General features: G+C 43.2%; 1 protein-coding gene across 1 annotated transcript in view; it reads left to right on the forward strand.

Moving 5' to 3' along the window:
• Window positions 1-3856: 3856 nt before the first annotated feature.
• wizb (WIZ zinc finger b) overlaps window positions 3857-25436 on the forward strand; it is a 43887-nt gene continuing 22307 nt past the window's right edge. The window contains exons 1-9 of the mRNA XM_050068302.1: window positions 3857-4128; window positions 4637-4815; window positions 8171-8372; window positions 8629-8704; window positions 11762-11916; window positions 12020-13678; window positions 16744-17184; window positions 21101-21505; window positions 23309-23458. Coding sequence (XP_049924259.1) covers window positions 4708-4815; window positions 8171-8372; window positions 8629-8704; window positions 11762-11916; window positions 12020-13678; window positions 16744-17184; window positions 21101-21505; window positions 23309-23458 — 3196 coding nt within the window. The 5' untranslated portion in view covers window positions 3857-4128; window positions 4637-4707. The remainder of the gene's footprint in view (window positions 4129-4636; window positions 4816-8170; window positions 8373-8628; window positions 8705-11761; window positions 11917-12019; window positions 13679-16743; window positions 17185-21100; window positions 21506-23308; window positions 23459-25436) is intronic.

Consider the following 25436-nt stretch of genomic DNA (forward strand, 5'->3'; position numbering starts at 1 on the left):
TGTTCTGATTGTTGCAGCTTTCTTTTGTTGCACCTAAGCACAAGTCTGAGGTACTTTTACCTTCCTACATTTCAAAAGGGAAATATTGTATCTATTTTACTCCACTGCTTTATCTGAAAACTTTAGTTACTTGTTAATACAAAATGTAATCAACTAATAAATGATGATGTATTAATATACATAAATTATAGGTTAAGATACGTTATTGAACCCTGTGGGGAAATTCAAAAGCTATCCATAAATATATTAAGTAATTACAATTTGCTCCACATTTATCACCTGCAACCAGTGGTGCAATGTAACTAAGTACATTTACTCAACTTAAGTACAATTTTGACATACTTGGACTATACTTGAGTATTTCTATTTTATGCTACTTTTACTTCATTACATCTCAGGGGGAAATATTGTACCTTTCACTCAACTGCATTTACTATGTTACCTTTTACATTTAAAAAACAAACAATATGTTTATATATGATGCAGTACTCTTCTACTTATCTACCCATCAGCACACAAAGTATCTTAAATCGACTCCACACTGACGTACTACAACATTTAAATGCTCTTGTATCTATTCATCAGTGATAAAAAGAGATTAATATAATATTCTATATAACTAAAACACTTTGAAAAGAGCCATTCTGCATTATGAGTACTTTTACTTTTGATACTTTAAGCACATTTCACTGATAATACTTACGCTCGTTTACTCAGGGGTGGAGCCAGACGTTAACTTTCAGGGCTAAGTCCATACCTAGGAGGGTTCAGGGGCATTAATGGGATAATAAATGCCTAAAAATCTGAACATCATTTGAGAAAAACATGAAAAAAATCCTGTTTTGTATGTAATTGATCTCCAGCTGTCTCTGAAACCACAACAAATGTTGACGATGACTCATTTTCACTCCTGACACCATGAGCCAAAATTATCTGATGTTACTATTGTGTAGGAATTTAAGCAGCATTACTAATCCGGAAACATATTTTTGTTTTTGTTTATGATGGACTCGAGTTCACAGAACGAATGTTTAGCTGACGAATCTGCTGCATCTGAATCCATACCATAATAATATGGTAGCTTTAACTTTAAGTCAAGGATCCTGAACACTGCAAAGTAAATGTACTCTGAAATGAATATAGACTCAATTATTTTAGATTTCTTTAGGGAACAACATCTGCATACATTATCTATCTTTTTAAAAAATATTCAGGGCTGTAGCTCCAGAGGCCACCTCCCACTCCCCCTGCTTTTAGTGACATTTTCTATTCAGGGGCCAGTTGCACAAAACACCTTAAATTAAGATTTTCCCTCAAGTCCATGCTAAGGCTTTAGCTTTATCAAAATAAAATCAGTTGCACATAACAAGACTTTTTCTTCAGGTTTCCTTGAGGTGTTCACTTAAGTATTTAAGGTTTTCTCCTTCAGTATAAGACCAAGATAAGGTCTTACACTTAAAGTCATTCAAACCCTTGCACAAAGGACTTAAGGTATCACAAGCAAACAAATGGTTATCACGGAAACTGTAGTATTTTACCACTGTAAAATCTCCTTTAATGCAGCAAATGCCTTAAAATTTTACTTAACTAAGGTAACCTTCTAAGGAATTCTGTGCAACACCCTTAAGTGAGTCAATCGGGTTTGAAAAAAATAAGTCTTTAGTGTCATACTTCACAAATAGTCTGAGAACACTTTCAGAGAGCTCCTAACTTAGCCTAAAACTTTTAGTAAGGAGTCCTAGCTTAGGAGTGATTAAGGAAAGTTCATAGAACAACTCTGAGCAAGGAAGGGACAGAAATTTTGACCTCAGTGAGGAGGTGTGGACACCCAGTGGAAATGAAATGAACTGCTGACTGTGTAAGTGTCATCATTGTTAATGTGATCACTCTGCTGATGGAAGGTTGAGACAGACTCAAGTCATCACTGCTGCACTGTTGTGTTTTGGGAAATGTGTGTGTATCCCAAATGAGATCAACCACGCATATTATTCCTGCACGAACTAATCTGTAGCATTTCACTTACTCACTGTCATCCAGCATTTGGAGAATACTTCTCTGATGTGCTTGTTTCCACCATTTTCTCCTCTGATTAAGAAACTCTTAAGTCTCTTTAAAGTCCTCCTTCCTGCCCCTAACAGTTTTTCACCTTAGGAGCTCCCTTAAGGGCTAGGATGCTCTGTGAATAACTCTCATCTTCACAAGGAACTAGTCTTAACTTTAAGGGAAAATTCTAAGAAAACCAGGAGCGACTCTTCACTAGGAAGCTTTGTGAATGTGGCCCCAGGTCTTTTACGTCTCTTACTATATAATGACGAAAACTGACTGACTGTCTGTCTGTGTCTGTTCCACGTTTTTCTCCTCACTGACTTGGTCAATCCATGTGAAATTTGGCACAGTGGTAGAGGGTCATGGGAGGATGCCAATGAAGCAATATTACATCAATTGGCCAAAGGGGGGCGCTATAGCAACCCATTGAAATGTCAAACTTTGAATGGGCATATCTCATGCCCCGTATGTCGTAGAGACATGAAACTTTGCACAGAGATGCCTCTCCTCATGAGGAACACATTTGCCTCAAGAACCCATAACTTCCGCTTATATAGATTTTCCGCCATTTTGAATTTTTTGAAAAACACTTCAAATGGATCTCTTCCTAGGAAGTTTGAGCGATCTGCATGAAACTGGGTGAACATAATCTAGGGACCAATATCTAAAGTTCCCTCTTGGCAAAAGTTGGAAAACTTACTAAAACTGAGCTTCTATAAGGCAATGAATATTGCGGAGGGCGTGGCTCATCACATAAAGGTGTATAACATCTCAAGGGTTTCACCCATCACCACGCAACTTTGTAGGCATATGACCACACATAATCTGAGGGGACCCCTCCATTATTGACCCCATCAAACAAAATGGGGGCGCTAGAGAGCTAATTTCTTATCTAGGCCTAACCGCCATATGGATTTTTACTGAACTTGGTAGATATGTAAAACAGGACGCCTCAAGGTGACTGGAGAAATTTAACTCTAATGTAATGTAACATTTGGCATTCAGGATTTTTGTCGTGTGATGGAGTACTTCTACTTTCACATAAGTTAAGGATTTATACTTTCACCAGTGGCTGCAGCATTGGTGATGAACACATAAATGCATCAAAGTATTCTGAATCAATCATTATAACCCTATAATATAACCCTTTCATTCTGCATAATGAGTACTTTTACTTTTGGTTCTGTGACGATAATTAAATGCTAATACTTCTATTTCATTTAAGTGTTTTTTCAATTAAGGAGTTTTACTTAGAGTATTTCTGCACTGTGGTATTTCTACTTTTAGGATCTAAATCCAAGTCTAAGTGTAAAGTGTCTTTCACACAGTTCCATATCCGGCCAGCAGAGGGCGCCACACGATCATGTAATAGGCAGTAATAAGGCGTTTATTGATTTCCAGTATTTAAGGACGTTGTATTAGTCTAATTAAAGACAAACTGAGGCAGCTGTGCTCACCTCACACTGCGAGGTGTGTCTGTGATGTGTTTGATATCCATGTTATAACCACAGTGTTGAACATGTGGGTCAAACTGACAACAGCTCAAATTTAACTGACACAATTAATAATCAATACTTCACCTGTCTCCATAAAATAATGTCTGACGTCATCACCGTCATCAGTGTGACATGCTAACAGTGTTCAGTCCGGTGTTTGTCGCAGAATAAAGTGACATAATGAATAAACGCGTGTGAGCACACAGCCTGACACACACACACACACTCCACCGTCACCGGGCTGAAAGGCGAATAAAAGCGAAGCTCCGGTAAAAGTTGAACTTATTCAACTTGTCTCCGGTGTTTGACTCGAAACTCTTCTCGTCACCCTCCCCGTCGACGTTACGTACGCAGCCGTGGCGTGCCTGCAAGCCAAATAACATGGAGTCCTCTGCCTGGCATCTTCAAGGGATCCATGCAAAACCCCGAGCAGCGATTTAACGGAGCAACTTTGTCCCTGGGAGCCGTCAAAGCCTCCGGAGAGCATCGTGTCGGGGCGTAAAAGCTTCAGCTCCGTCCTCAAACTATGACGAACGGCGCTTAAACAGCCAGCTTTCACTGCGACCCGCACACCAGGCCGAATTCAGTGAGTATTTGCACTAAAAAAAACTGCAGCTCAAAGGCGTTTCTGGCTCCAACACGCATTGTGCACGGATGCATTGTTGTTCTAGTCACCTGACAGACACTGGATCGATACCAGCTGCGTCCTCTGGAGCCACAGAGGCCAACCCGCGGGACACCTTGATGTACCCGGGCATTTTCCTGCTTCTCAGAGGGGCAGCAGGGGAGGACATGGGCCTGAATAGAAAGGCCACTTATTTATGTAACCATCTGAGCGCCCTGTTTCATTCTTTAAGACCAGACATATTGTGAAAATAGGTCAGACGGGACGAAAACTGCAGCTGGCATTGGAAATACTGAGGAGAGCCAAACCATTTCTGCAGATCTCACACTTTCATATTGTCTCCTAATGCTTCTGATCCCTCCTCACAGTCTGCTGGGTGTTGGGGAAACATTGTGCATGTGGATGTGAGCGTGGAACTTTGAAGCTGTGGGAAACTTTCATGTTGTTCAGTGTGTGCTCGTGTTTGCAGGAGAAGAGGAGGCTGCACAATGTAGGAGGGCTGGTCACCAGTGGGACTCCATACTGCTCTCTGGGGGGACCATGGAGCCAGAAGGGCCACCCCGAACCCCAGGGACCAGCTATGGGCCCCCAGCCTTCAACTCAGCACAAAACCCTGTCACCCCCACCTTCCTCAACTGCACCTTACAGGTAAAGACATCAGACCAAAGGTGGACGTTTGTTTCAACAATTAGGGAGACACATATTAAACATGTTGAGCATCACACACTCAATTTTCTGCATTCTTCACTAAATGTAATGCCAACTTAACAACAGAGTAATGACACATTGATATTATAAAAATCCAGATTTTTTTTTTAATGCACCAATTTGTGCATCAGTTTATGGTGGACAAGTCATGGTACTTCCTGCTTCAGTCGTGCATAGCTGCCTCATCTTTTCTCCATTTTATGGCAGATTGCAACCGTCACTTGTAAAGGTTGCATACTGCCAGAGGTGGGACTGAGTCACTGTATTGCAAGACTTAAGTTCCAAGTCCTAAACTTGAGTTTCCAGTCCTTAACAAGTCATATTGTGCTCTTTACTAAATGTAATGCCAACTGAACAGCATTACAGCAGCTGTGCGGAACTTTATACCATTTATAAAACTGTCCCTAGTTCGTATCACCCCCCCCTTGAAGATCCGCATATTTATTTGAACCCAACAGCGACAAAAAAGCCTTTCTCTATATGGCTATTTAGCGTAGCCTCGGTCGGGTCGGACACAGCGGAAGTCAGCAAACCAGAATACGGCACCCGGAGGCGGAAGTAAGTCTGCACGCCCGCAGCGGCCCGCAGCCATTAAACCACAGAAGAAGAAGGAGCCGTGTTTACGAGTAGGATTTAAGAAACAGGCTAAATGACATGTAGTAGGGAGTAGTGAATGATTTCGGACACATTGCACACTCTTGTACAGTAGGTGGTGGTATGCACCTGGAAGTTGTTTGCGATCCGCCAATAAATTGAGAGAAGAAGAAGAGCCGTGTTTACAGAGAGTGTTCTTCGAGTAAGCGGTACGCAACGGGCATTGCTGAACACATAACAGTTTTACCAGATGTATCTATAAGTACTTGGTTGTACTTTCGATGTCATGGCGGATAAAGAAGGAGCACCATCTAAAAGAAAAAGAACAGAAGAAGGCTAAACGGGACAGTGATAGGGCTTGAGCCAAAACACATGTAAACCTCGGTCAGGCATTCACCAAGTGGAGAGAGCTGAGAGATTTGAAAGGTTTTGAAACTGATCCCGAGTTGGCCCTTTTCCTAATCGACAGGTATGTAATTTTTGTTTTTATTTAGAGAATATACCGCAACTTGTTAGACGTTGTTTCACTTCAATATATGACGACATGGAAGTTATAAGCAAGCTAAATGTAACGTTAGCTGATGTCAACCGCTTTTGTCTAGTAACGTTACAACAAACGCCACAAAATTATCTGTAACTGTGACCATGAACACAAATATACAGCAGCAGTTGTCCTCAGTTTATAAGAAATTCAGAGCTACACCAGAACATTTATGATTTTCCTCTCACTCTCCAAAACAAATGCACGCGGTAATTGCCGGTTGCAGTCGAGATTTTACAAATGAAGCCGAAGGCTGCAGTCGGAATTTTACGACACCAGGCTGTGGGTGTCATACCGCTTCGACCAAAGGGGGCGCTATAATCAACGAAAACAGAAAGTTCCACACAGCTGCTTTAACAAAAGAGTAATGATGATCTTTTTTCCATTTTATGGCAGATTGTAACCATCACTTTAAAGGTTGCATACTGCCAGAGGTGGGACCGAATCATTGTATGTCAAGTCCCAAGTCAAGACTGACAACACTCAAGTCAAGTTCCAAGTCCTAAACTTTGAGTTTCCAGTCCTTCACAAGTCATATTGTGCTCTTTACTAAACACCATACCAATGATTTTTTTTAATGCATCAGTTTATGGTGTAAATGTCACTGTACTTCCTGCTTTAGCCGTGCACAGCTGCTTCATCTTCATCGCTGTCATTTCCATCAGCTGGGCCTCAGGTGTTCCAAAAGTTTAATCTGGATCAAAATGATCTGGATTTGGAAATCCCATGTTTTGCTATCCAGGATCAGTTGAACCATTGTAATTTGTGCTGGTTTTTCACAGCAACGTTAGACTGGATCAGCCTACAAACTTTTAATGATCACCAAATCCAGATAACCAGTCTCTAAATGGGACTACATACATATCACAATGTAGGTATGTAAAGAACAGGTGGAACAACCAGCATGGGGTCACTTTAAGTGTTTTTATTTGAAGAGACAATGAACCACATGGGGGATGCAAATACTAAAGACTACTTTTGATTGTGTCATTGTAATGATTGCAAAGTGATGAATGACAGTTAACTTCAAATTAAGTATTTTTGACAGCTATTTAGAGCAGTGGTTCCCAACTGGTCCTGCCTGGACTTCTCCCTAGTCCTTAGTTCAGGTTCCACACAGTTCAGTACATTCAGCATCATACCTGTGTTTGGCCACGTCGTCAAGCTAGTTTGCTGTCTCTGTTGAGTAGCTACCTGTTAATCACTCACTCTACAGCAGGAAATAGCACTTCAAAATAAAAACTCTGTGCCGGAAACTCACTGTACTTAAAAATAAAGTGTGTTTTTTCAGAATGGACCTGCACCCTACTTTTGGACCGCTGATATAGGGGATTATTTTATGGGGACAAAATCCTTTTTTAAAAATATATATTTTAACTTTAGTGTATTGAAATGCTGAAAGGGATAGTTCCGGTTTGTGGGGTTTTATGAGGTGATTATCCATTGTCTCTGTATTGAAGTAGATGTCTATCAGCACACCCCCAGTTCGGAGAAGCAGTCTGGAGTACCGAAATGGAAGCTAATCAATGTACTGCTGTGGACGGGGGCAGCAGCAACGTGTATTTTAGCCACCTAAAAAATTGCTGTCAGTTTAAGTGTACGCTGTAATTAGAATATTTTCACTCTCTCTCCGTCAGTCAGCCTGGCCCAAGAGGGAAGCCAATGACAGTTTTAGTGCCCCATCTAAGCTCTTGTCAAAGCCACCAGACTCCTTTCACAAAAACAGTATTTTTGGCTCACTGGTCTACCGCTGCCTTTATCAGTTAGTTCGTTTGTGTTATTGTGTGACTTTGGTGAACCCGCACTAACTTCCACTTCAAAAGATCAACTACTCCTGTAATGGCAGTCCAATGTCTGCTTTATCACTGTAATGATTAAGTAAATCAAGTGCAAAATATAAGTAAAAATATGAATATTATTTTGAGTTTTATTGCATTATGTTCCTGAAATCCACCACTCTGCTTTGATCAGGATAATTCTAATTTTTTTGGGATCAAAGTTATCCCTGTCTTACTAAATAGTTTCAAATGACACATACTGACGGTTTGATCCAGATCAAAACCAAAATCTTGTTTTTTCGTTTGAACAACCTATTTTCAAGATTTGATCCAGTCCGGTTACTTCTGAATAATAAGATTTGTATGTTTTATTTTCCTCTAGTCCTCACGTTCTCCAAATGTGAGAGACGGCCTGATGCCTGCCAAATGCTCGTGGGGCCACGCTGGAGATGAGGGCCCCAAGCAGACTGAAGGCCCTCAGCCCAGTGCAGAGCCAGGGAGGAGCGCACAGAGGAGATTCAGGTCCTCAGCCTTTCCTTCCTCCCTAAGCTGGGACTCTGACTCTGAGAAAGAAACACTAGATGGTAACACATGGCTTAATATCTCCTGGACACCTGTTGCACACAGTAGTGATTAGTGAAGCAGTAGTGACTCTAGCTAACACACGATGCCATCAGTGTACCTATCATTGTTGTCCCCTGATTGTTTTCAGTGTTACTCAGTCTGCATGTAGTCAGAAGTCTCTCAGTATGCACTGTATCTTTGACTGTGGACTGTAACTGTTGAGCTGTGAAGTGATGTTCCTGTGGTTGTGTGTTTTGTGTTGCTGTTGCGTGTCAGAGGAGGAGCTACAGCACTTTTCTAACCCTCATGGTCTGGCTGCTCACAGCCCAGGATCTCCTTCTTCTGGACTCAGGTGAGGAGGAGGAGGAGGAGGAGGAGGTGCAGGAGGAAGGGTAGCGAGTGTTTGGTGGTGATGTCAGATGGTTAGTTCAGGACAGAGAGACATCACGAAGCATTAGTGCCTCTTGTGTCCCGTCTTAAGCTAAGCTAACTAGCTACAGCCAGCAAGTTATAACTCTTCTTATCTGGTATTGTTTCTCTTTTTTTTGTTGGTTCTCTTTTTGTTGTTTTGTTATTGTTTGTTTGTTTGTTTCGTATAACCTAAACCCAGAGGCGAATGAGTTATTTATGAGAATATCCGAAGTAAAAAGGGCAGGCTACACTTTTTCTGTCTATATTTTTATGTTTTCCTTTTGTTTGTCTTTATAATTTAATGCCTTGTTGTTATTTAGTCTTAATTATGTGCACTCCTTTTGAAAAACTGTTTCATGCTACTACTGCTAGTATTACTATCAGCAGAGAAGTCAATTAACGTTTACCCAAAATGTCAAACTATTACTTTACTAACTAAATTCTATCAGTAATGCTGAAGTCCAAATTATTCAATTATTTCCAGGAAACCTTCAGACCCAGAAAATGTAGTGTTACTGTTTTATTCCCAACTTGAAGGTCTAAATGTTGCGAGGAATGAAATTATGGGGGAGAAATATTTAATCCTATATATGTATTTTTTATTCTATTGTTGTAAAAGTCATCAGATTTAACTTCTTCCACTCTCCAATGGATGCCAGTGTCCTCGGTCAACATTACTGTCTTTCAGAGGCTGTAGCAGGCAGAGTTTTAAGGCCCAGACGCACCAAACCGACGTCAAAGAACAAGTGGCAATGAAAGCCGACTGTCACATCCCCTCACATTGCCTGTATCTTGGCCAGGAAGTGCCCTTGAGCACACCAAAGACTGCGGCAACTGGCCAACGTTCTGCGTCTGCGTGAGAGGAAATATATTTTCCTCTGCCGCAGGCGGCGGTAGTGCGCATTAATCATTCAAAAGCGGAAACCGAATCACTGACCGCAAGGATTCAAGATGCTAGTTAGCCTGTTAGCATATTAACAACACAACCCGATGTTGAAAGAACAAATGATGTTTACCGTGCGCTAGTGAGCAGCAACACAAACAACTACCAGCTGTTTTAGTTAGAGATCAATGGTTAAAAAAGATCTCACCTAATATAAAAAGTTTGTTTCGATCTCAGACCCTTACTGACTTTGGTCATTTGTTTACTTTCCTCACTTCCATTTCTCGTTTTAATGCACTGAGCTGAACTGCCTATAGCAGAGTGTTTTCTCTCACCGATGGGTTCTGCTGTCTCTGAAGCCAATTCGACATGCTGAATAATAATAATCATAATGCATTTTATTTATAGGCGCCTCTCAGAGCACTCAAGGACACCTTACAAGACACAGTTAAAAAAACAAGCAGCAGTGTGTCCATAGATCATAAAATCGGACAATTCAATAATATACAATTAAAGTTGATAAAATGATTATGATTATAAATATTAGGTATAAAATCATAATCAGTGCAAGACTCAATATGTGTGTCACCATTAAATCAGAATTTTCAGACGGGATTTAAAAGTGGAAAGGGAGTCAATAGTACCAAAAACAGGCAAACAGGGCCGACGTGTGCCAATGTTGAGGGACACACAGCAAAAACTAGGGCAATGGATGCTCTCAACCAGATGACCCAACGTTGACCAATGGCCGACCATCGACTTGGTTCATCAGGGCCTCTAAACCTAGAGTGAAAATCTTACTCATGTAAAAACCACTAACGACAATACATTTTATTTATAGAGCGCATTTCATGATACTCAACTACTAACAACTAGAAGACTATGGAATCTATTGGTGCTAACAATGTCACGCTATCTTGTTGGGAAGGGTTACATAGTGCTCCAAACTCAGGCTAAATAGCATGGCCATTTTCAAAGGGTTCCCTTGACCTCTCATCTCAAGATTTCTAACTGATAACGGGTTCAGTTAGTACCCACAAGTCTCCCCTTTACAGACACGCACACTTTATGCTAGTCCCATTCGGTTTTGAGCAGAAACCATGCAGTGTTTTTTCAGTGTTATTTTAGCCTATTGTATTTGAATATTTCTGCATACTGGGGTCCCTAACACTCTTGGAATTGCATAAATTTGACTGGAAAGCTGAGACTGAGGTTTTATTCATGTGTGATGATGTTCGTCCCCAGAGTAGTCATTTCATTGTAGTTTGACTGTTTTTTAAAACTGATACCACTGTGTAAAATGGTCTACAGTGACCTGTAGGATAATCACAGCCTCATGAAACTTTGCAACCACAAACTAGAGACCTGCAGCATTCAGAAGATGTTTGGCTTTCATAGGTATATTGACATTTAGGGTGTTTCTTGGCGGCCTCTAGAACAGAAGAGCTCGCCATCCAATCGTCAAAAAAGGGAAGGCTTACAGAAATCTCCAAATGTCAAAAGTTTTTGTACCAAATGACAGCTTGTGTTCTTTTATGATGCTCTTCAGGGTTGGGGTGTCTTACGGTGGTATTTTGGAGGAATTTTTGACCATTTGTATTGATTCTTGAGTGGTAAAAAACAACCGAAAAAGCCCCTACGCACCTTAAACTCTCGAAGTTTGAACAGGCGTCTGACAGAACACAATATTTATTGCAGATTTATGACTAGAAAAACTGACACACAGTGCTGAGCTGCATCTCAAATTAATCTTCAGGGACCTAGCTTTTGAATGATGTATACCACTTCTGTGTGGCATATAGTGTTGACCTGCTATCTGTCCCTAAAGATCCACTGCCCCCCCCCCTAGAAAAGACCAAAATTGGTGGCTATGGTAGGGAGGGGTGGAGTGGAAGAGGTTAAATATTCTGAGTCAAATACTGGCATCTTCATGAAAAATTCCCACCATGTATGTGTTTTTAAAAACCCACACAATTTCCAGTAAAAATGGACATGAACTCTCAAAGTGTGAGAATAAGAAGAGCTTGTTCTTGGTCTGTAATTTTGATTTGTTTCAGGCAGAGATGCTTCTTTTAGAATTGCCTCTCAATGCTTTTCCTCTCCACTGCTGTCCAGACTTGATAGTGAAGATGACCAAGAACCTGAAAAACTGCAGCACTTGCATAATAAGACTGACTCGTCTCCCCCTGCGGAGGGGCTCAGCGACAACAACAACACTGAGAGCACAAAGACAGAAGAGCCAAATACATCTCAGCTTGGCCAAACAGAGTGTAAGCAGCATAAGGAAGAAACAAAATCTGCCTGCACACTTGATAACTTTCTTTTTATCTTAGGGCTCTTTCCATTCATAATTCCTCTGTTTTCTCTTCGCAGTGGCAGACAGCAAAGTGTGGAATGTATCCGAGGAAGCCGAGCTGTTTCTGTCCAAAGTAAAACCAAAGGAAGGTTGCCAAATGGAGGAGGAGGAGGAGGCGGACAACAGCGAGGGAGAGAAGAGGCCCAAGGGAAAAGAAACCAAGGAGCCTGAGAGAGATGTGTACACCTTCCCTGGAGACTCAGACCCGGAGAGTCCCCCTCCTGCCCCCTGGGCTCATTGCACATTTATTCAGCGGTGCAGAAAGAAGAGGGTGCTGCTCAGGCCCTTCTCCGGACTTGGCACCTTGAAGCGAACATTGCCTGAGACAGGAAAGAGGGCAAGAGTGAGTCCTCAAAAATCAAAAACCAGTGAGACAGCACAGAGTGGAGGTGGAGGGGTTTATGATTTCGAGGAAGTCAGTTTTGGAGAGGCAACAGTGGAGGAGCCGATAAAGTTCAGAGACAGAGGAGGGAAAAGGGACAAAGAAGAGGAACAAAGTGGGGGAGAGCCAGGCAAACAAATCTTCACCTGTGTGGAATGTAGCATTTACTTCAAAAAGCAGGTCCACCTGCAGGAGCACATAGTTGAGCACTGTCAGAGCGGTGCAGCGGGGGGCAGGCGTTTAGGAAAGGGCGGCCGCTTTAGGTGTATCGAGTGTGGGTGGAACCTTTCAAATCGGCTCGCGCTGGCAGACCACCACAGAAAGCACCAGGAGTCCCGTCTAAAGATCTTAGAGGAGATTGAGAAACTGAATGAAAATGGGAAGGCAAAAGAGACTGAGAAGCTCAACAGTAAGACGGTGAAGCATATAAGCTCAGACCCAGCGATTATGCAAGACACAAGCCCAGCCTCGATTCCAGGCAAAATGTCAGACCCAGAAATAGTCACATCTCCACCTCTTTCCCCAGCCCCAGTTTCAACACCAGACACAGACCCAGCAGTTCTCGACTCAGACGCCACTCCTCCAAATTCAGTCCGAACTGCAGCTCATGCCCGAGCTGTTTCCACCTGCCGCCGCCGCTTCGTCTGCACAAAGTGTAACTTCAGCACAAGAACCTCCCAGGCACTGGCTAATCACACCAAGACCCACAACAGAAAAAAACCCGCTCTCCAGGCTGACTCCCCATCCCCAGGTTCACCATCATGCGTGGCGTCCACCTCCCTGGCCTGCGGTCATTGTGCCTTCCTGACCTCAAGTCAGACTGTAATGAGGGAACACCAGAAACTTGTTCACCCAGGACAGGCCTCCGTCAGCGGGGCGCAGGCTGATGACACTGGCCAGCATTCAAGGTCTAATGCGGGTGCTCGAATTTCAAAACCCCCCACCATAGATTCTGACCATCTCTCTGGGCCTGGATCTCGATCCTCGCCCGATGCAACTCAAGGCAAAAGCCAGCAGGGAGTCACTGCCTCTGAGGACAGCACAAAGCCAGACAGAGCCGCAGCTCGGCCCACAAGCCAGGTGGTGTTCAAGTGCACTGGGAACAGGAGATTTAGCAGAAGAGGGAAGACTTGGACGGATCTGGCCAAGTTTCTGGATGATGACAAGCTGCCCGGGAGTGAAGAGGAAGAGCAGGACGAAGATGGGAGCACAAAGCTTGACACTGAGCGCTCCCAACGGGAGGCCAACTCACCTGCTGGAGTTAAACCGCACACCAGAGCACGAGCTAATGCAGGTGAGACTGAACTTATGACTGAAGACTCTAATGCTGAGGTTAGACTAAAGTTATTATGTCAACCAAGTCACATATGAGTGATTGCCTGTACGTCTTCCTTTTTCTTCTAATTTTACTAAAAAAACTGATTATACAGAAATAATAAAAGCTTCCCTAATCCATATTTTTATTATACACAGTGGATCAAATATGTGAAATGTGGAAGGTGTTGCATATCGTGACAAAGAGAGTTATCACCTGACTGTGCTGTTCTCCTCACCTCGTTAAGCTAATTGTTTTCACTTAACAGATATAGACTGTATAGAATAATGGACGTAGCCATTGTGACCCACTGGTTTGTAGACGCACGTTTTGAAGCCTCAAGGTCGGCATTTGTTCATCACCAGAGAGTGGAGATAACCCTAAAGAGAGCTGCTAGCTTGGTTAGCACATTTACAGCTAACACTAACTTGCATAATGTTTATGCTCATTTTTACTAAATGTTAAAACCATTAAGACAACATGTAGCCTACTTTAAAAAAACGGAACATCCAATTCTTTAGAAGGTATTTTAGTAGACTTTTTCATGCGACCAAAACAGTCATTAAGATATTTTTTTTTCACTTAATGGCCATAAACTATGTAAAATGTTGGACATTGCCACCATGAGGTCACCCACTGGTTTGTGGACTCCCATTTTGAAGCCTTAAGTTCTGCATTTTGGCAGTCGCCATCTTGGATTTTGGAGGCAGAAGTAACCATATTTGGATGAGAGGGTGGAGATAATCTGTATGCTAGCTACTTGCTTGGTTAGCGTGGTGCATTTACAGCTGTGATAATGCTATTGCTAATTTTCGCTAGTGAAAAACAGATTTAGAGTCTTTTAATACAACTAAATGATGAACAAGACTTTTTTAGGTGTCCAAAACGATTGCCCCCAGCTTCATGGAGTATTTTAGCATTGGTAAGTTAATTGTTTGTTGCCACCGTAAAGTTGTTCATTGGTTTGTGGACTCCAATTTTAAAGCCTTTAGTTTAGCATTTTGGCAGTTGCCATCTTGGATTTCAGACACAGAAGTGACCATATTTGGTTGAGACGGTGGAGATAAGATACTGGATTACTACAAGATGGCCCACCTACAATATACTTCCATTGTATGAAATGGTATACATTTCCGGTCTCCTAAGTAGGCGTTGTCCCCCGTACCCCAATCAAAGACGAGTATCCCCAACCTCACTTCTGTCAACATGTGTGAACCCTTACTGGCTGTGAGCTAAATAAATAAACGGTCCGTGAAAATTTTTTTTTTTTTCCAGCGGATGTCTTAGTTACAACATGATTGAGCTAACTGGAGTAGTTTCATGTCGTATCCGACAACGGGAGGCTTTTAACAGATGACGTCCTGATGTTAGCTTTGCTGCTGCTGTTAGCTGTCCCTGTCAGCTGCAGCCACTGATGCTTTCTAGACATCGTGATTTCCCAAAACTGAATAAATACCACACATAGCAACACAAAACTGCTTTGCTAGCTCAATCATGTTGTAACTAAGATATCCGCTGGAAAAAATATTTTTTTAATCCAGTATCTTTGGTGAAACTGCACTGATTTCAGCACCAGAGAGGAGATATCTGTTGCCAGATCTCGCGAGAGTGTGTTGTTGAGACAGAGACAGGTCTTGAACAAAGTAAATTTTCTCCTGATTTGTCCGTCTGAAATTTGCCATTTTGGTGTCGGAATGTTCTGAAGATATGTGGCTTGTGATAAATGGGTCCAATATTTGCTTCCGTGACTATGGGGCGAAAGAATCGGCCATAATCTGTAATCACGTTCATTTCTCCCACTGAAGTCAATGGACTCAGGATCTGCTGTTAGTCTCCTAAAGGGGCGTGGTGGTCGCAAACCCCACGTGACACTGATACAGGAAACTGACTCGCAGTGGACTGTCTTGGTTTATCCACCGTCTTTGATAACCCTAATGCTAGCTGGTAGCTCAGTGCATTTACAGCTTTGGTGAACTGTGATAATGCTAATGCTAATTTTTGCTAGTGTAAAACAGGCTTAGCTTAAAAATTTACTGGAAAAACTGAATATCCGACCCCTGAAAGAGTCCTTGCTGCGTTCCATTTACCTCGGCAGTTGAAGGTCGGAGCTGGGAATGATATCAGATCTGAGTAGACCGCGTTCGAGTACAACAATTTAGAAAACCAAGGTGTTGTTAGCTAGCAGTTCAAGCCAGGCTAGCCATTGTTAGCAATGCCAACTGATAAAAACACATTATGCAGTGGGTTATTTTGCATGTACAAATACCGTAGCACTGTGTGTATGACTGTTAGTGACACAAATAAGACAGAAGTGCTAATAAACAGTATATTATTAAAGTTTTTACTTTTGTTGATGCACGGAGCAGACATTTTGGATCTTGAAGTAGGAGTTGGTGAAGTCCCTCTGACATTCCCAGTCGAATTCCGACTTCAGGAAGTATTCCACAAGATATTTTGGACTGGGGGCCATAATTTGCAGTTGAAAAAATGTAATATATGGCAATTTATGTCATAGCAATATTCAGCATGAAGTAAAATGTTTTTAAACCACATTGTTGTACTTCTTTGTAGTGACGTTGTTGGTTTCCAAGATGTCAGTGAATAACTTGATGAGTATAATGCAGTTATTATTAATAAGAATGATGTGGCTAGAGGGCAACACCACAAAAGTTAAACCAATGCATAGCAATGACAGAAGCAGTCATGGTCAATGAAAATCTTCCCCCTCCAGTATTGCTCATTAAATATGTATAAACAAATAAATTCACAATTCAAGTAAAAAACAAAATGAGAATATGATGAATAAAATGTAATAAACCAGAATTATCCTTTAAAGTGTTCAGACATTGTTGAGCTCAGTCTCTAAATATTTTGACACATTTTAAGAAGTGACTCAGGTCAAACAGACTTTAACCTCTGAAAGGAGCCCTGCTGGAGTCTTCATTTAAAACAAAAGACTCACATGTAGTATTATAAGTTAGGCGCACTGTTCAGTTTAAACAGGATTTGTCTGATTATTCAGAATTGATTTTTTTTCTTTATAGACGACTGCTCAGCACAGCAGAGTGCTACATTATCGCTCCCTCCTGAGAAGAGTGTGAAGGACGAAGACAAGCTGGAAGTGGAGAAAGATGGAAAGGTTTTCTTTTTGAGGAGGAGCAACCGGGTTACTGCTGCCCCGGCAGAAATTGACAGTGATGATGATGACGACGACATTGACGAGGAGCGCGTGCGGCGTTTCCTGTCAGAGGGCATCTTGGATGAAGACCCAGACGAGATTGATGAGGACTCGGAGGCGCTCAAGAGTGTGGAGAGGAAATGCCCCTACTGCCCCGATCGATTTCATAATGGCATTGGGCTTGCCAATCACGTGAGAGGCCACCTGAACCGAGTGGGCGTCAGCTACAATGTGCGTCACTTCATATCCCCCGAGGAAGTCAATGCTATTGAGAAGAAGTTCTCCTATCAGAAGAAGAAGAAAAAAGGTCAGCGGCTTGTTGCATGTTTTTCTTTAGGCTGTGCAGATGTTGTCTGAGCAGAAAGCCCAGACAGACAGTGGCTTTTCTGGTTGTCTTTGTTTCTGCTTGACATAATGACCCTGGCATGAGCCGCAGTGCTATATCATAATTCACTTGAATGCCTGTTTTCTTAGCCACAGTAGAGCTAATGTATGAATTTAGATTTTCTCTGCTTTCTGGAGCTCTCATCTTTTTAAATTAAATTTCTGGTAACCAGCATTTGGTCACTGTAACATAAAGCTGTGGTTCACAACCATTCATTTTCCATAACTGCTTATCCTCTCAGGGGTTGTGGGGTGGGGGGGGCTGGAGCCTATCCCTGCATGTCTTTGGACTGTGGGAGGAAGCTGGAGTACCCGGAGAAAACCCACGCTGACACGGGGAGAACATGCAAACTATGCACAGAAGGGCTCCCTCACCCTGGGGTTCGAACCAGGAACTCTATTGCTGTGAGGCGACAATGCTAACCGCTGCACCACTGTGCCGCTTTTAGAAGTGTTTTCTAAATCATAAAGCAGATGTTCACAGTCTGGGGAAGTATGGGTCATAAATTTGAGGGCTCGCAAGATGAAAAGCAGAATTAGGAAACTGAATAAAAAGGTACAGGGTCCTATTTAAACAATCCGTAGCACATGGTCTAAAGTGCATGGCACAAGTGCCTTTAGGGCGTGTCCAGCTCCACTCCTGCAAGTAAAACAGTGCGTAATGTTGGCATAAAATAAGGAGCAAAGGGGTTGTATTTAGTCCCTTAATTAATCACAGGTGTGTTTTTACGTAACATGAATTGAACTATTCAGAGTGTCATCTCCCATTCCCTTTAAAAGCCAGAACCTGCACCTGGCGCACTGCTGTTTACATGGCGGATTCAGCAAACTGGAGAAGAAAGTGTACTTCTGCTGAGAGTAATGCAGTAAGAGTAATTTCACTGCACCAAATAATGTGTGACATTTATACAGCAAAATTAAATTTGTAGTGTTAAACTAAAAGGAAACTTTTAGCTTCTGAAATAATCAGTGACGTTACGCTGCTCCTCGTGCGTAAATGTGCACAGCATCTCTTTATTGGGGAGTCGGACAGCAGCTCTACAGCTCTGCTCTGCTCTCTATGTTCACATTTTTTGAGAGCATAATTAGTATTTTCCTCATTAATGATGTATTATTTCACTCACCCATAACCAATGCGCATGTCCCTGTGTGTGTGTGTAACAAGCAGACTATATGCACATGGTGACATCACACTGTCTGCTTAATGCGTCCTGTAAGTAGCAGGATAATGCTGTGCCATTTTGACTTTAGACCAGGTTATTGTTGGTCAGTAGTACAGTCGCTTTCTGCTGCCTCAAAATAGCAACACACCAACAATGTTCCTGACCACACCTCATTTTAAGGCTCATGGGTGCACAGATGGACGCAATTGTCTGTGAAAATGACAACTGTGCTGGTTTGAAACTAGCAATGAGAGTTGCGCTGGATGTAGAGTAGGGCCAATAATGTTCACCATCTTAGCTTAACATGCAACACAAAATCCAATTGTATAGAAGTCTATGAGAAATTGACCCTACTTCTCACTTGATGTATTACCTCAGCAAACATTTTCCTAATTAGTCTATGGTCTCAATCACTAGTTCCAAGTCTTCACCAATACAGCATGATGTTCGTTTTGTAAATTATGGTCACATTTAGAGTAAAATAGATGATAAATCAGGGTATGCTTTAGGGCGTGGCTACTAGGGGTGGGAATCTCTAGGCACCTCACAGTTCGATTCAATTCCGATTCCGAGGGCAACAATTTCGATTATAAAATGATTCTCAATTCTAAAACGAGCCAATAAGAAAATTTTCCCTAGATATTGAAAAACATTGTTGTAATAAAGCTGGGAACACATATCCAGTGCATACAAACTGTATTACTTACTGTGTTTGAGATGACTACACTCTACCAGTCTCCTCCGGTCCATCCTCCTCATCCACAAATCTCAAGGGGACTCTCCTGTCCCTCGTTGACCTCCTCGACATTTCTCCTCCAGTATTTACAAAACTATAGTCCCTCGTTGACCTCCTCGACATTTCTCCTCCAGTATTTACAAAACTATAACTGACTATAACTATTATTTACAACACTAAATATTATTTACAAAGAAAACGCCACCCAAACTCCACTAAAACTCACCAAAACTCAGCTAAAACACAGCTAAATCACTCCAACTTGCACTCTCCTCGTCAGCTGTCACTCTCCTCCTGCTGTGCTCACTTCTTTCCCTTCCTCCACAGGTAATGACGTCACTACCGTAATATACCATATATCGTTGAAAAGCTCTGCTTCTCAGCTTTCAGAATCCGTTGGAATTACGTCGATAGCATGAATGGTCGAGGAGTTACGGTAATTTGAAAAATAAAAATAAAATCAAAATCGATTATGAGTTTTCTAAATCGATGCTTGCATCGTTCAAGACAGAATCTCGATGCATCTAAAAATCGATTATTTCCCCCACCCCTCGTGGCTACCTTGTGATTGATAAGTCGCTACCATGGTGTCGTCCTCAGGTTCATAGTCACGTCTCGCGCCTCCACAGCTCCACCCTCTCGTCCAAATATGGTCACTTCTGTCTCCAAAAACCCAAGATGTCAACAGCCAAAATGCCAGACTCAAGGCTTCTAAATGGTCGTCCACAAACCAGTGGTTACGTCCATTATTTTATACAGTCTGTGTTGGTCATCAAAGTGATTACAGTTCATCCTCAGGGGAACATAAATGTCTGTTTGCAGTCATTTAATTTGATTTCAGTCACAAAGGAAATTCAAAGTGCTTTACATAAGCAGAAACATACTAAATAAATAAAACAAAAAATAAGATAATTCATAAAAACAAGACAACACAAAACAAAAAAAAATGGTAACGTGAAAGTATTCAAGAGACGCAGAAGTATAAAACTGTGGCAAACAGGAAAGTTTTAAGCCTCGATTTAAAAGATGAAAGGGTTGGGGCAGTCCTCAAGTGTTCAGGAAGTGTATTCCAGATCTTCGGCGCATACTAACAGAAAGCTGTTAAAAAGCACATTTAGTCCTGACCCTGGGGACGGGGAGCAGACCTGTCCCAGATGATCTAAGAGTTCTGAATGGCTCGTAACAGAGCACCATATCAGATATGTATTTTGGCCCCAAACCATTCAGTGCTTTGTAGGCTAATAATACTTTGAAATAAATTCTTTGATTCATAGGAAGCCAGTTCAAGGATCAAAGAACTGGGGCGATGTGTTTCAGTTCCTGGTGTTATTGAGGTCTGGGCAGCAGTGTTCTGAACATCCTGCAGGTGTCTGATTGATTGATTGTCTGTACCAAATTTAATGGCGATCCATCCAATATTTGTCGAGACATTTCGCTCAAAACCACACATTTTACCCTGATGGTGGAGCTAGAGCCACTGGTTGAAGGCCCCGGGGGAGACCCAGAACACGCCGTAGGGATTACATATTTCATCTGGCCTGGGAACGCCTTGGGGCGCTCAGGAGGAGCTGGAAAGTGCTGCTGGGGAGAGGGACATCTGGGGTGCTTTGCTTGGCCTTCTGACCCGCAACCCAGCCCTGGATAAGGGGATGAAAATGGATGGACGGATTGATGGATGGTGAAGCTAGAGTAGAAGTCAGGGGACCACCAAAGTCATCAGGATTCATCCTCTGGGGAACATGAATGTCTGCAAAACAATTTGCATGGCAGGTCGTTGAGGTAATTCAGTCTGAAACAAAGTGTTTTGCACTAACAGACTGGGCCACGCCACCAGCATCAGTCTTCAGTTGAACTGGTCTCAAATTCTCAAAAAGGTTAGGATCAGAGGACAGTAAAATATCCCACTGCACATGTCTAAACTTCCACTGTCCTCTCCACAGTCGCCAACTTCGACCCGGACACATTCAGCGTGATGCACTGCGAGTTCTGTAGCGCCGGCTTCGACACCCGGGCCGGCCTGTCCAGCCATGCCCGGGCCCACCTCCGTGACTTTGGCATCACCAACTGGGATGTTACCATCTCGCCAATCCACATCCTGAGGGAGCTGTTCTCCAGCAGGCCCGATCTTGTAATCCCCACGGCTCCCCCTCGGAGCCCCGGGTCCTCACAGGAGGAGGACGAGGAGGATGATGAGGAGGAGGTAGAGGAAGAAGGGGAGGGTGTCGTTGAGGTAAAGCTTGAGGGGGAGATGAGTGAGAGGACGCTGAGTGCTGCTGTTTCTGATGCACTGCCTTCAGCGTCTCCTCAACGCTGCAAGAAGGAGGACGGTGGAGAAGAGAGCGCGGGTAAGTTTTCATCACTGATCCATCTTTAAAAGTAGAAATGCAGCTTACTTATTGGTCGTGTGGTGGTTGGTGGTGTTTTTAATAGTTGTTACCTGGTGACCTGGCACTTTGAACTTGGCACAGGATGCATAGATGATCTAGATCTCAGTGGTGATGCCTGGATGGATGATTAAGGGTGTTATAAATGCATTAAGATGCAGGAAATGTGAGTTCAGACGCTGTTGCTGTTGTTTTAGGTGCTTTTTCTCTGGATAAAATCAGGACTGTGACCTGGGTGACACCGCTGTGCAATGTGTGAAGTGTTGAATCAGGATGTTGGCTGTCGAGAAAATCAGCCTTAACACAGAGTGTGTGTGTGAGTGTGTGTGTGCGTGAGAGAGATAGAGACAGAGTCCCTGATGCCCGCGGTTGATGTGGCACTCGGTGCATTTATCCCAACCTCCGCCTCCACTCGATTGGTCACGCCTTAGCTTAGCGGTGCATATGGGGGCAAAATGGCTGCTTCCACCTCCCCGTAGACCCAAACAATAGCGGAAAAACTGTCTGGCTTCAGCTGCCGGGGAGTCCGATGCACTGCGGTTGCGGACCGGTGAGTACCGCGCGCTGTAATTCCTGTGCACCGCGTGCCCTCGGATCACACGGCGGCGTAGCACTGCGCGTCTCGCGCCGCATCTTCTGTCACATCGTAGCCAGACAACAGCCATTAAAAACTCCTCATCATGTGAGACTATGTAAAGAAAATCAATGTCGCGCGCGCAGCCATGCAGGTAGCCCATGACATGCATGTCAAAAGCTCACAAAGCGGGTCATTGTTATTGTTTCGGGTGTTCCCGTTTTGCACGCGCGGATCAATAGTGGTGATTTAGCTCTGTTGTGATCTTGTTGGTTCAGTTTTCTTACATGTCTGAGAGGTTTTGTGCTGTGCACGTCTGGGATGACGTCCAGTATTTCCAATGCTGCAGGATCTCTAAAATTACCTACAGTTGCCCAATCCTCGCCATTTTACTTTGCTTTGATTTGTGATAGAGGACACGCTGTGCTTTCAAGTGCACGCGTTTGTGCATGTTTTTACATCAAACTAAGAGTGGGATCGCTCAGGTAACTTTGTGGACTGCTGGCGATCATAGCCGGTGATCTTATTACAACTTATCCGGATCAACCAAGTATAATCGAAGTCTCACTTTTACTCTCAAGTGTCGGGTTTGCTCCGTGTCACTCCGCCTGAATGGATCCAAAGTCAAGTTAGCGCTTTGCTACTTTGTCCCGTTTTATAAAAACCCGTGTGATTGTGTGGTGTTGTCTTCATTATAATAGACGGTGTTATAACGCTGCGCTCCGAGGTGTCACATCGCTCTTTTACAGTCAAGAGATGAACTGACAAGCGCAGAGCCGCCCACCAGACAGAAAGCATTGTCTGTCTCCACGTCTCTTTTGATTTACCGATTTGTCGCAGAAAATGGCACTTTTGTCCCAGGAAAGCCTGACTGCGGGGAACCAAGACTGCCATGTTTGTTTCAGACACTAGTGCAATTATCACTTTTTGTGACAGGGATTCATTACTGGGATAATTTTCACTTGCATCTCCTCACAGAAGACGTAATAACGCGCCTGTATTACAAGGACTGATAAATTACAGGCACTGAGCTCACAAGATATGATTAGATTTCTCTGCTTTCAGCCTGCGTCTTATTTATTATCACTCAAAGATGCATTTATATGCTTTAAAAGGAAGCATAGACGTTAATTATGGCAGCTAACTAAGACATTCCTGCACTTATATGGATGTTGTGTGTGATGTTTTAGGTGATGAGGAGGAAGCAGCTGAGGATGAGGATGAGGAGGAGCTTCAGCGTCCAGCTCTGGATGGTGTGAGCTCGAGCCCCGGGAAAACAGGGCTGCGCAGCGTGGACTCAGACAGCCTCTCTCCTGGGGATGGGGATGCAGACTCCAAGGGTGAGGGAGAAAAATGGGAATGCTGACCCCAGAGTGTTGACAGGGGATTGGATTTGCCACAGCAGAGCCGTATCATAGCTGTCAGTGGGGAAATTGTAAAGCTGACCCCCAGGTCGACGTTGAGGAGTGGCGACAGTACATCAGAGAGCGCCGCCCCCCCGGGGAAATCCTCAGATGTAGACAAATGTATTTAGGAGCTAATGAGAGCACCTCTAACACTCAGCGGGTGCTCGTGCAGACTGGGTGAGGATGTAGACAGGGAGGGTAAGTGAGGTGACACGTCCTCTGGGAGATGTGCGGACTCTGAAAGAACCTGGGCCTCCTGCTGTTGCTTTGCAAACTTCAAGTTAATGCTGCACTTGGTTAAAGGGGAACTGTGACGGGGATGTGACGCCATGTTAACTTGTCCTAAATTAATCAACTGGATCATTTAAACTACAGGATGCATTGATTTTACTAGTTGTTGTTTTTTTACGTGTTGGAGGCCGGGCTGTGGAGTAGAAGGAAAAATAGACCAGTTGCGTAGACGTGGCGTTGAGCAGCAAATTGCCTGCGCTGACAATGGTGGCTTCCATGGTCAGTGTAGCAGCTTCAGTTGAATGTAATGGTCGCACTCTGCTGTGGGCATGCTGTGGCAGACATGTCGCGCCACGTCTGTGTCCCAAGGTGTCTTCATATTAGGTGCGATTGATTCCTACCGTGCCCAAGTTACCAAGCTACTAAATTACTTTATGCAAATCAGGGGCGTCCAGCATCAGCTGCCGCGTGAAGTGAAGTGGAGCTCTGCTTGTGGTTGGAGGAGGAGCCGCTACTATCAGACGTGGAGCTCTTCGCCTACCGCCAGAGCTCTGGCTGCAGGTCGAAGGCGGTAGCAAAGCTGTATCTGGGTCTGTCCATGGTGGGCTGTGATAGAGGCATCATAAGACTGTTTCATAAGCGGTTAAATAGCAGTCCAGTACTGTGTTTTGGTACAGTTGGTGTTCACACCTGATGGATACGCAACCGTAGTACACATGAACTGTACTGACTGGAGTATGGATCCCGTACTGTACACAGTGTTGACACTGATCCAAAAACTGGACTTTATGGTCAAGTCCTCCAAGTGACTCGTGGAAACAACATTTTAAATTGGTCCAGTATATAGAGAGCGAAAAAGGCTCCTATGTAACCACTCAGGCAGGTGCACCCCGTCCATTTAAAGTCTAGTGTGTAGGATTTAACGGCATCTAGTGACGAGGCTGCAGATTGCAACCAAGTGAAACTTCTTCCATGTGCCAAGCGTGTAGGAGAGCTATGGTGACTGCTTCAAAAAAGCCGACTAGTCCAATCTAGAGCCAGTGTTTAGTTTGTCTGTTCTGGGCTACTGTAGAAACAACATGGCAGACTCCTTGGAAGAGGGTCCACTCTATATGTAGATATTAACGGCTAATTCTAAAGTAACAAAAACACAGTGATTCTTATTTTCAGGTGATTATACTCTAAAGTATACATTGTTATGAACGTATATTCCCTTCCTGCTATTACGTCCCCCTAAATCCTACACACTGAAGCTTTAAATGTTCTTGTTATTGCCTCCGACAGACTCAGATTTTTAATATAAGTGTCTGATAATATGACAGAAAGGACCCTACAGAGAAATTAAATGTTTTCCTGCACCTGTTTGCTTTACCGTTCTGTTTTGTGTCCACGCCTGGCTGAAGGAGATGACTGGCTCTGAAATCTTGCAGGAATTTTCACATTGCAGGAATCAGCTAAATATTCAGCCATGACATTGAAAATCTTTCAGAGAAGAGTAAAGGTCTTTGCACACCAAGTCTGTATTTTTCATCCAAAAAAAATGCAACCTCACAATGTGTCAATCACGTTTACACACCTACTTAGAAACCTTCGTCTGTCGCTAAAGTTTTCGTAACCGGCTAAATTTTTTGAGTGTTTCCACATCCATCAAACGAGTTGTTTAAATGAAAAGCTGTGAAGA

The sequence above is a fragment of the Epinephelus moara genome, chromosome 18 (genome assembly GCF_006386435.1).
Source record: "Epinephelus moara isolate mb chromosome 18, YSFRI_EMoa_1.0, whole genome shotgun sequence".
Taxonomy (NCBI): Eukaryota; Metazoa; Chordata; class Actinopteri; order Perciformes; family Serranidae; genus Epinephelus; species Epinephelus moara.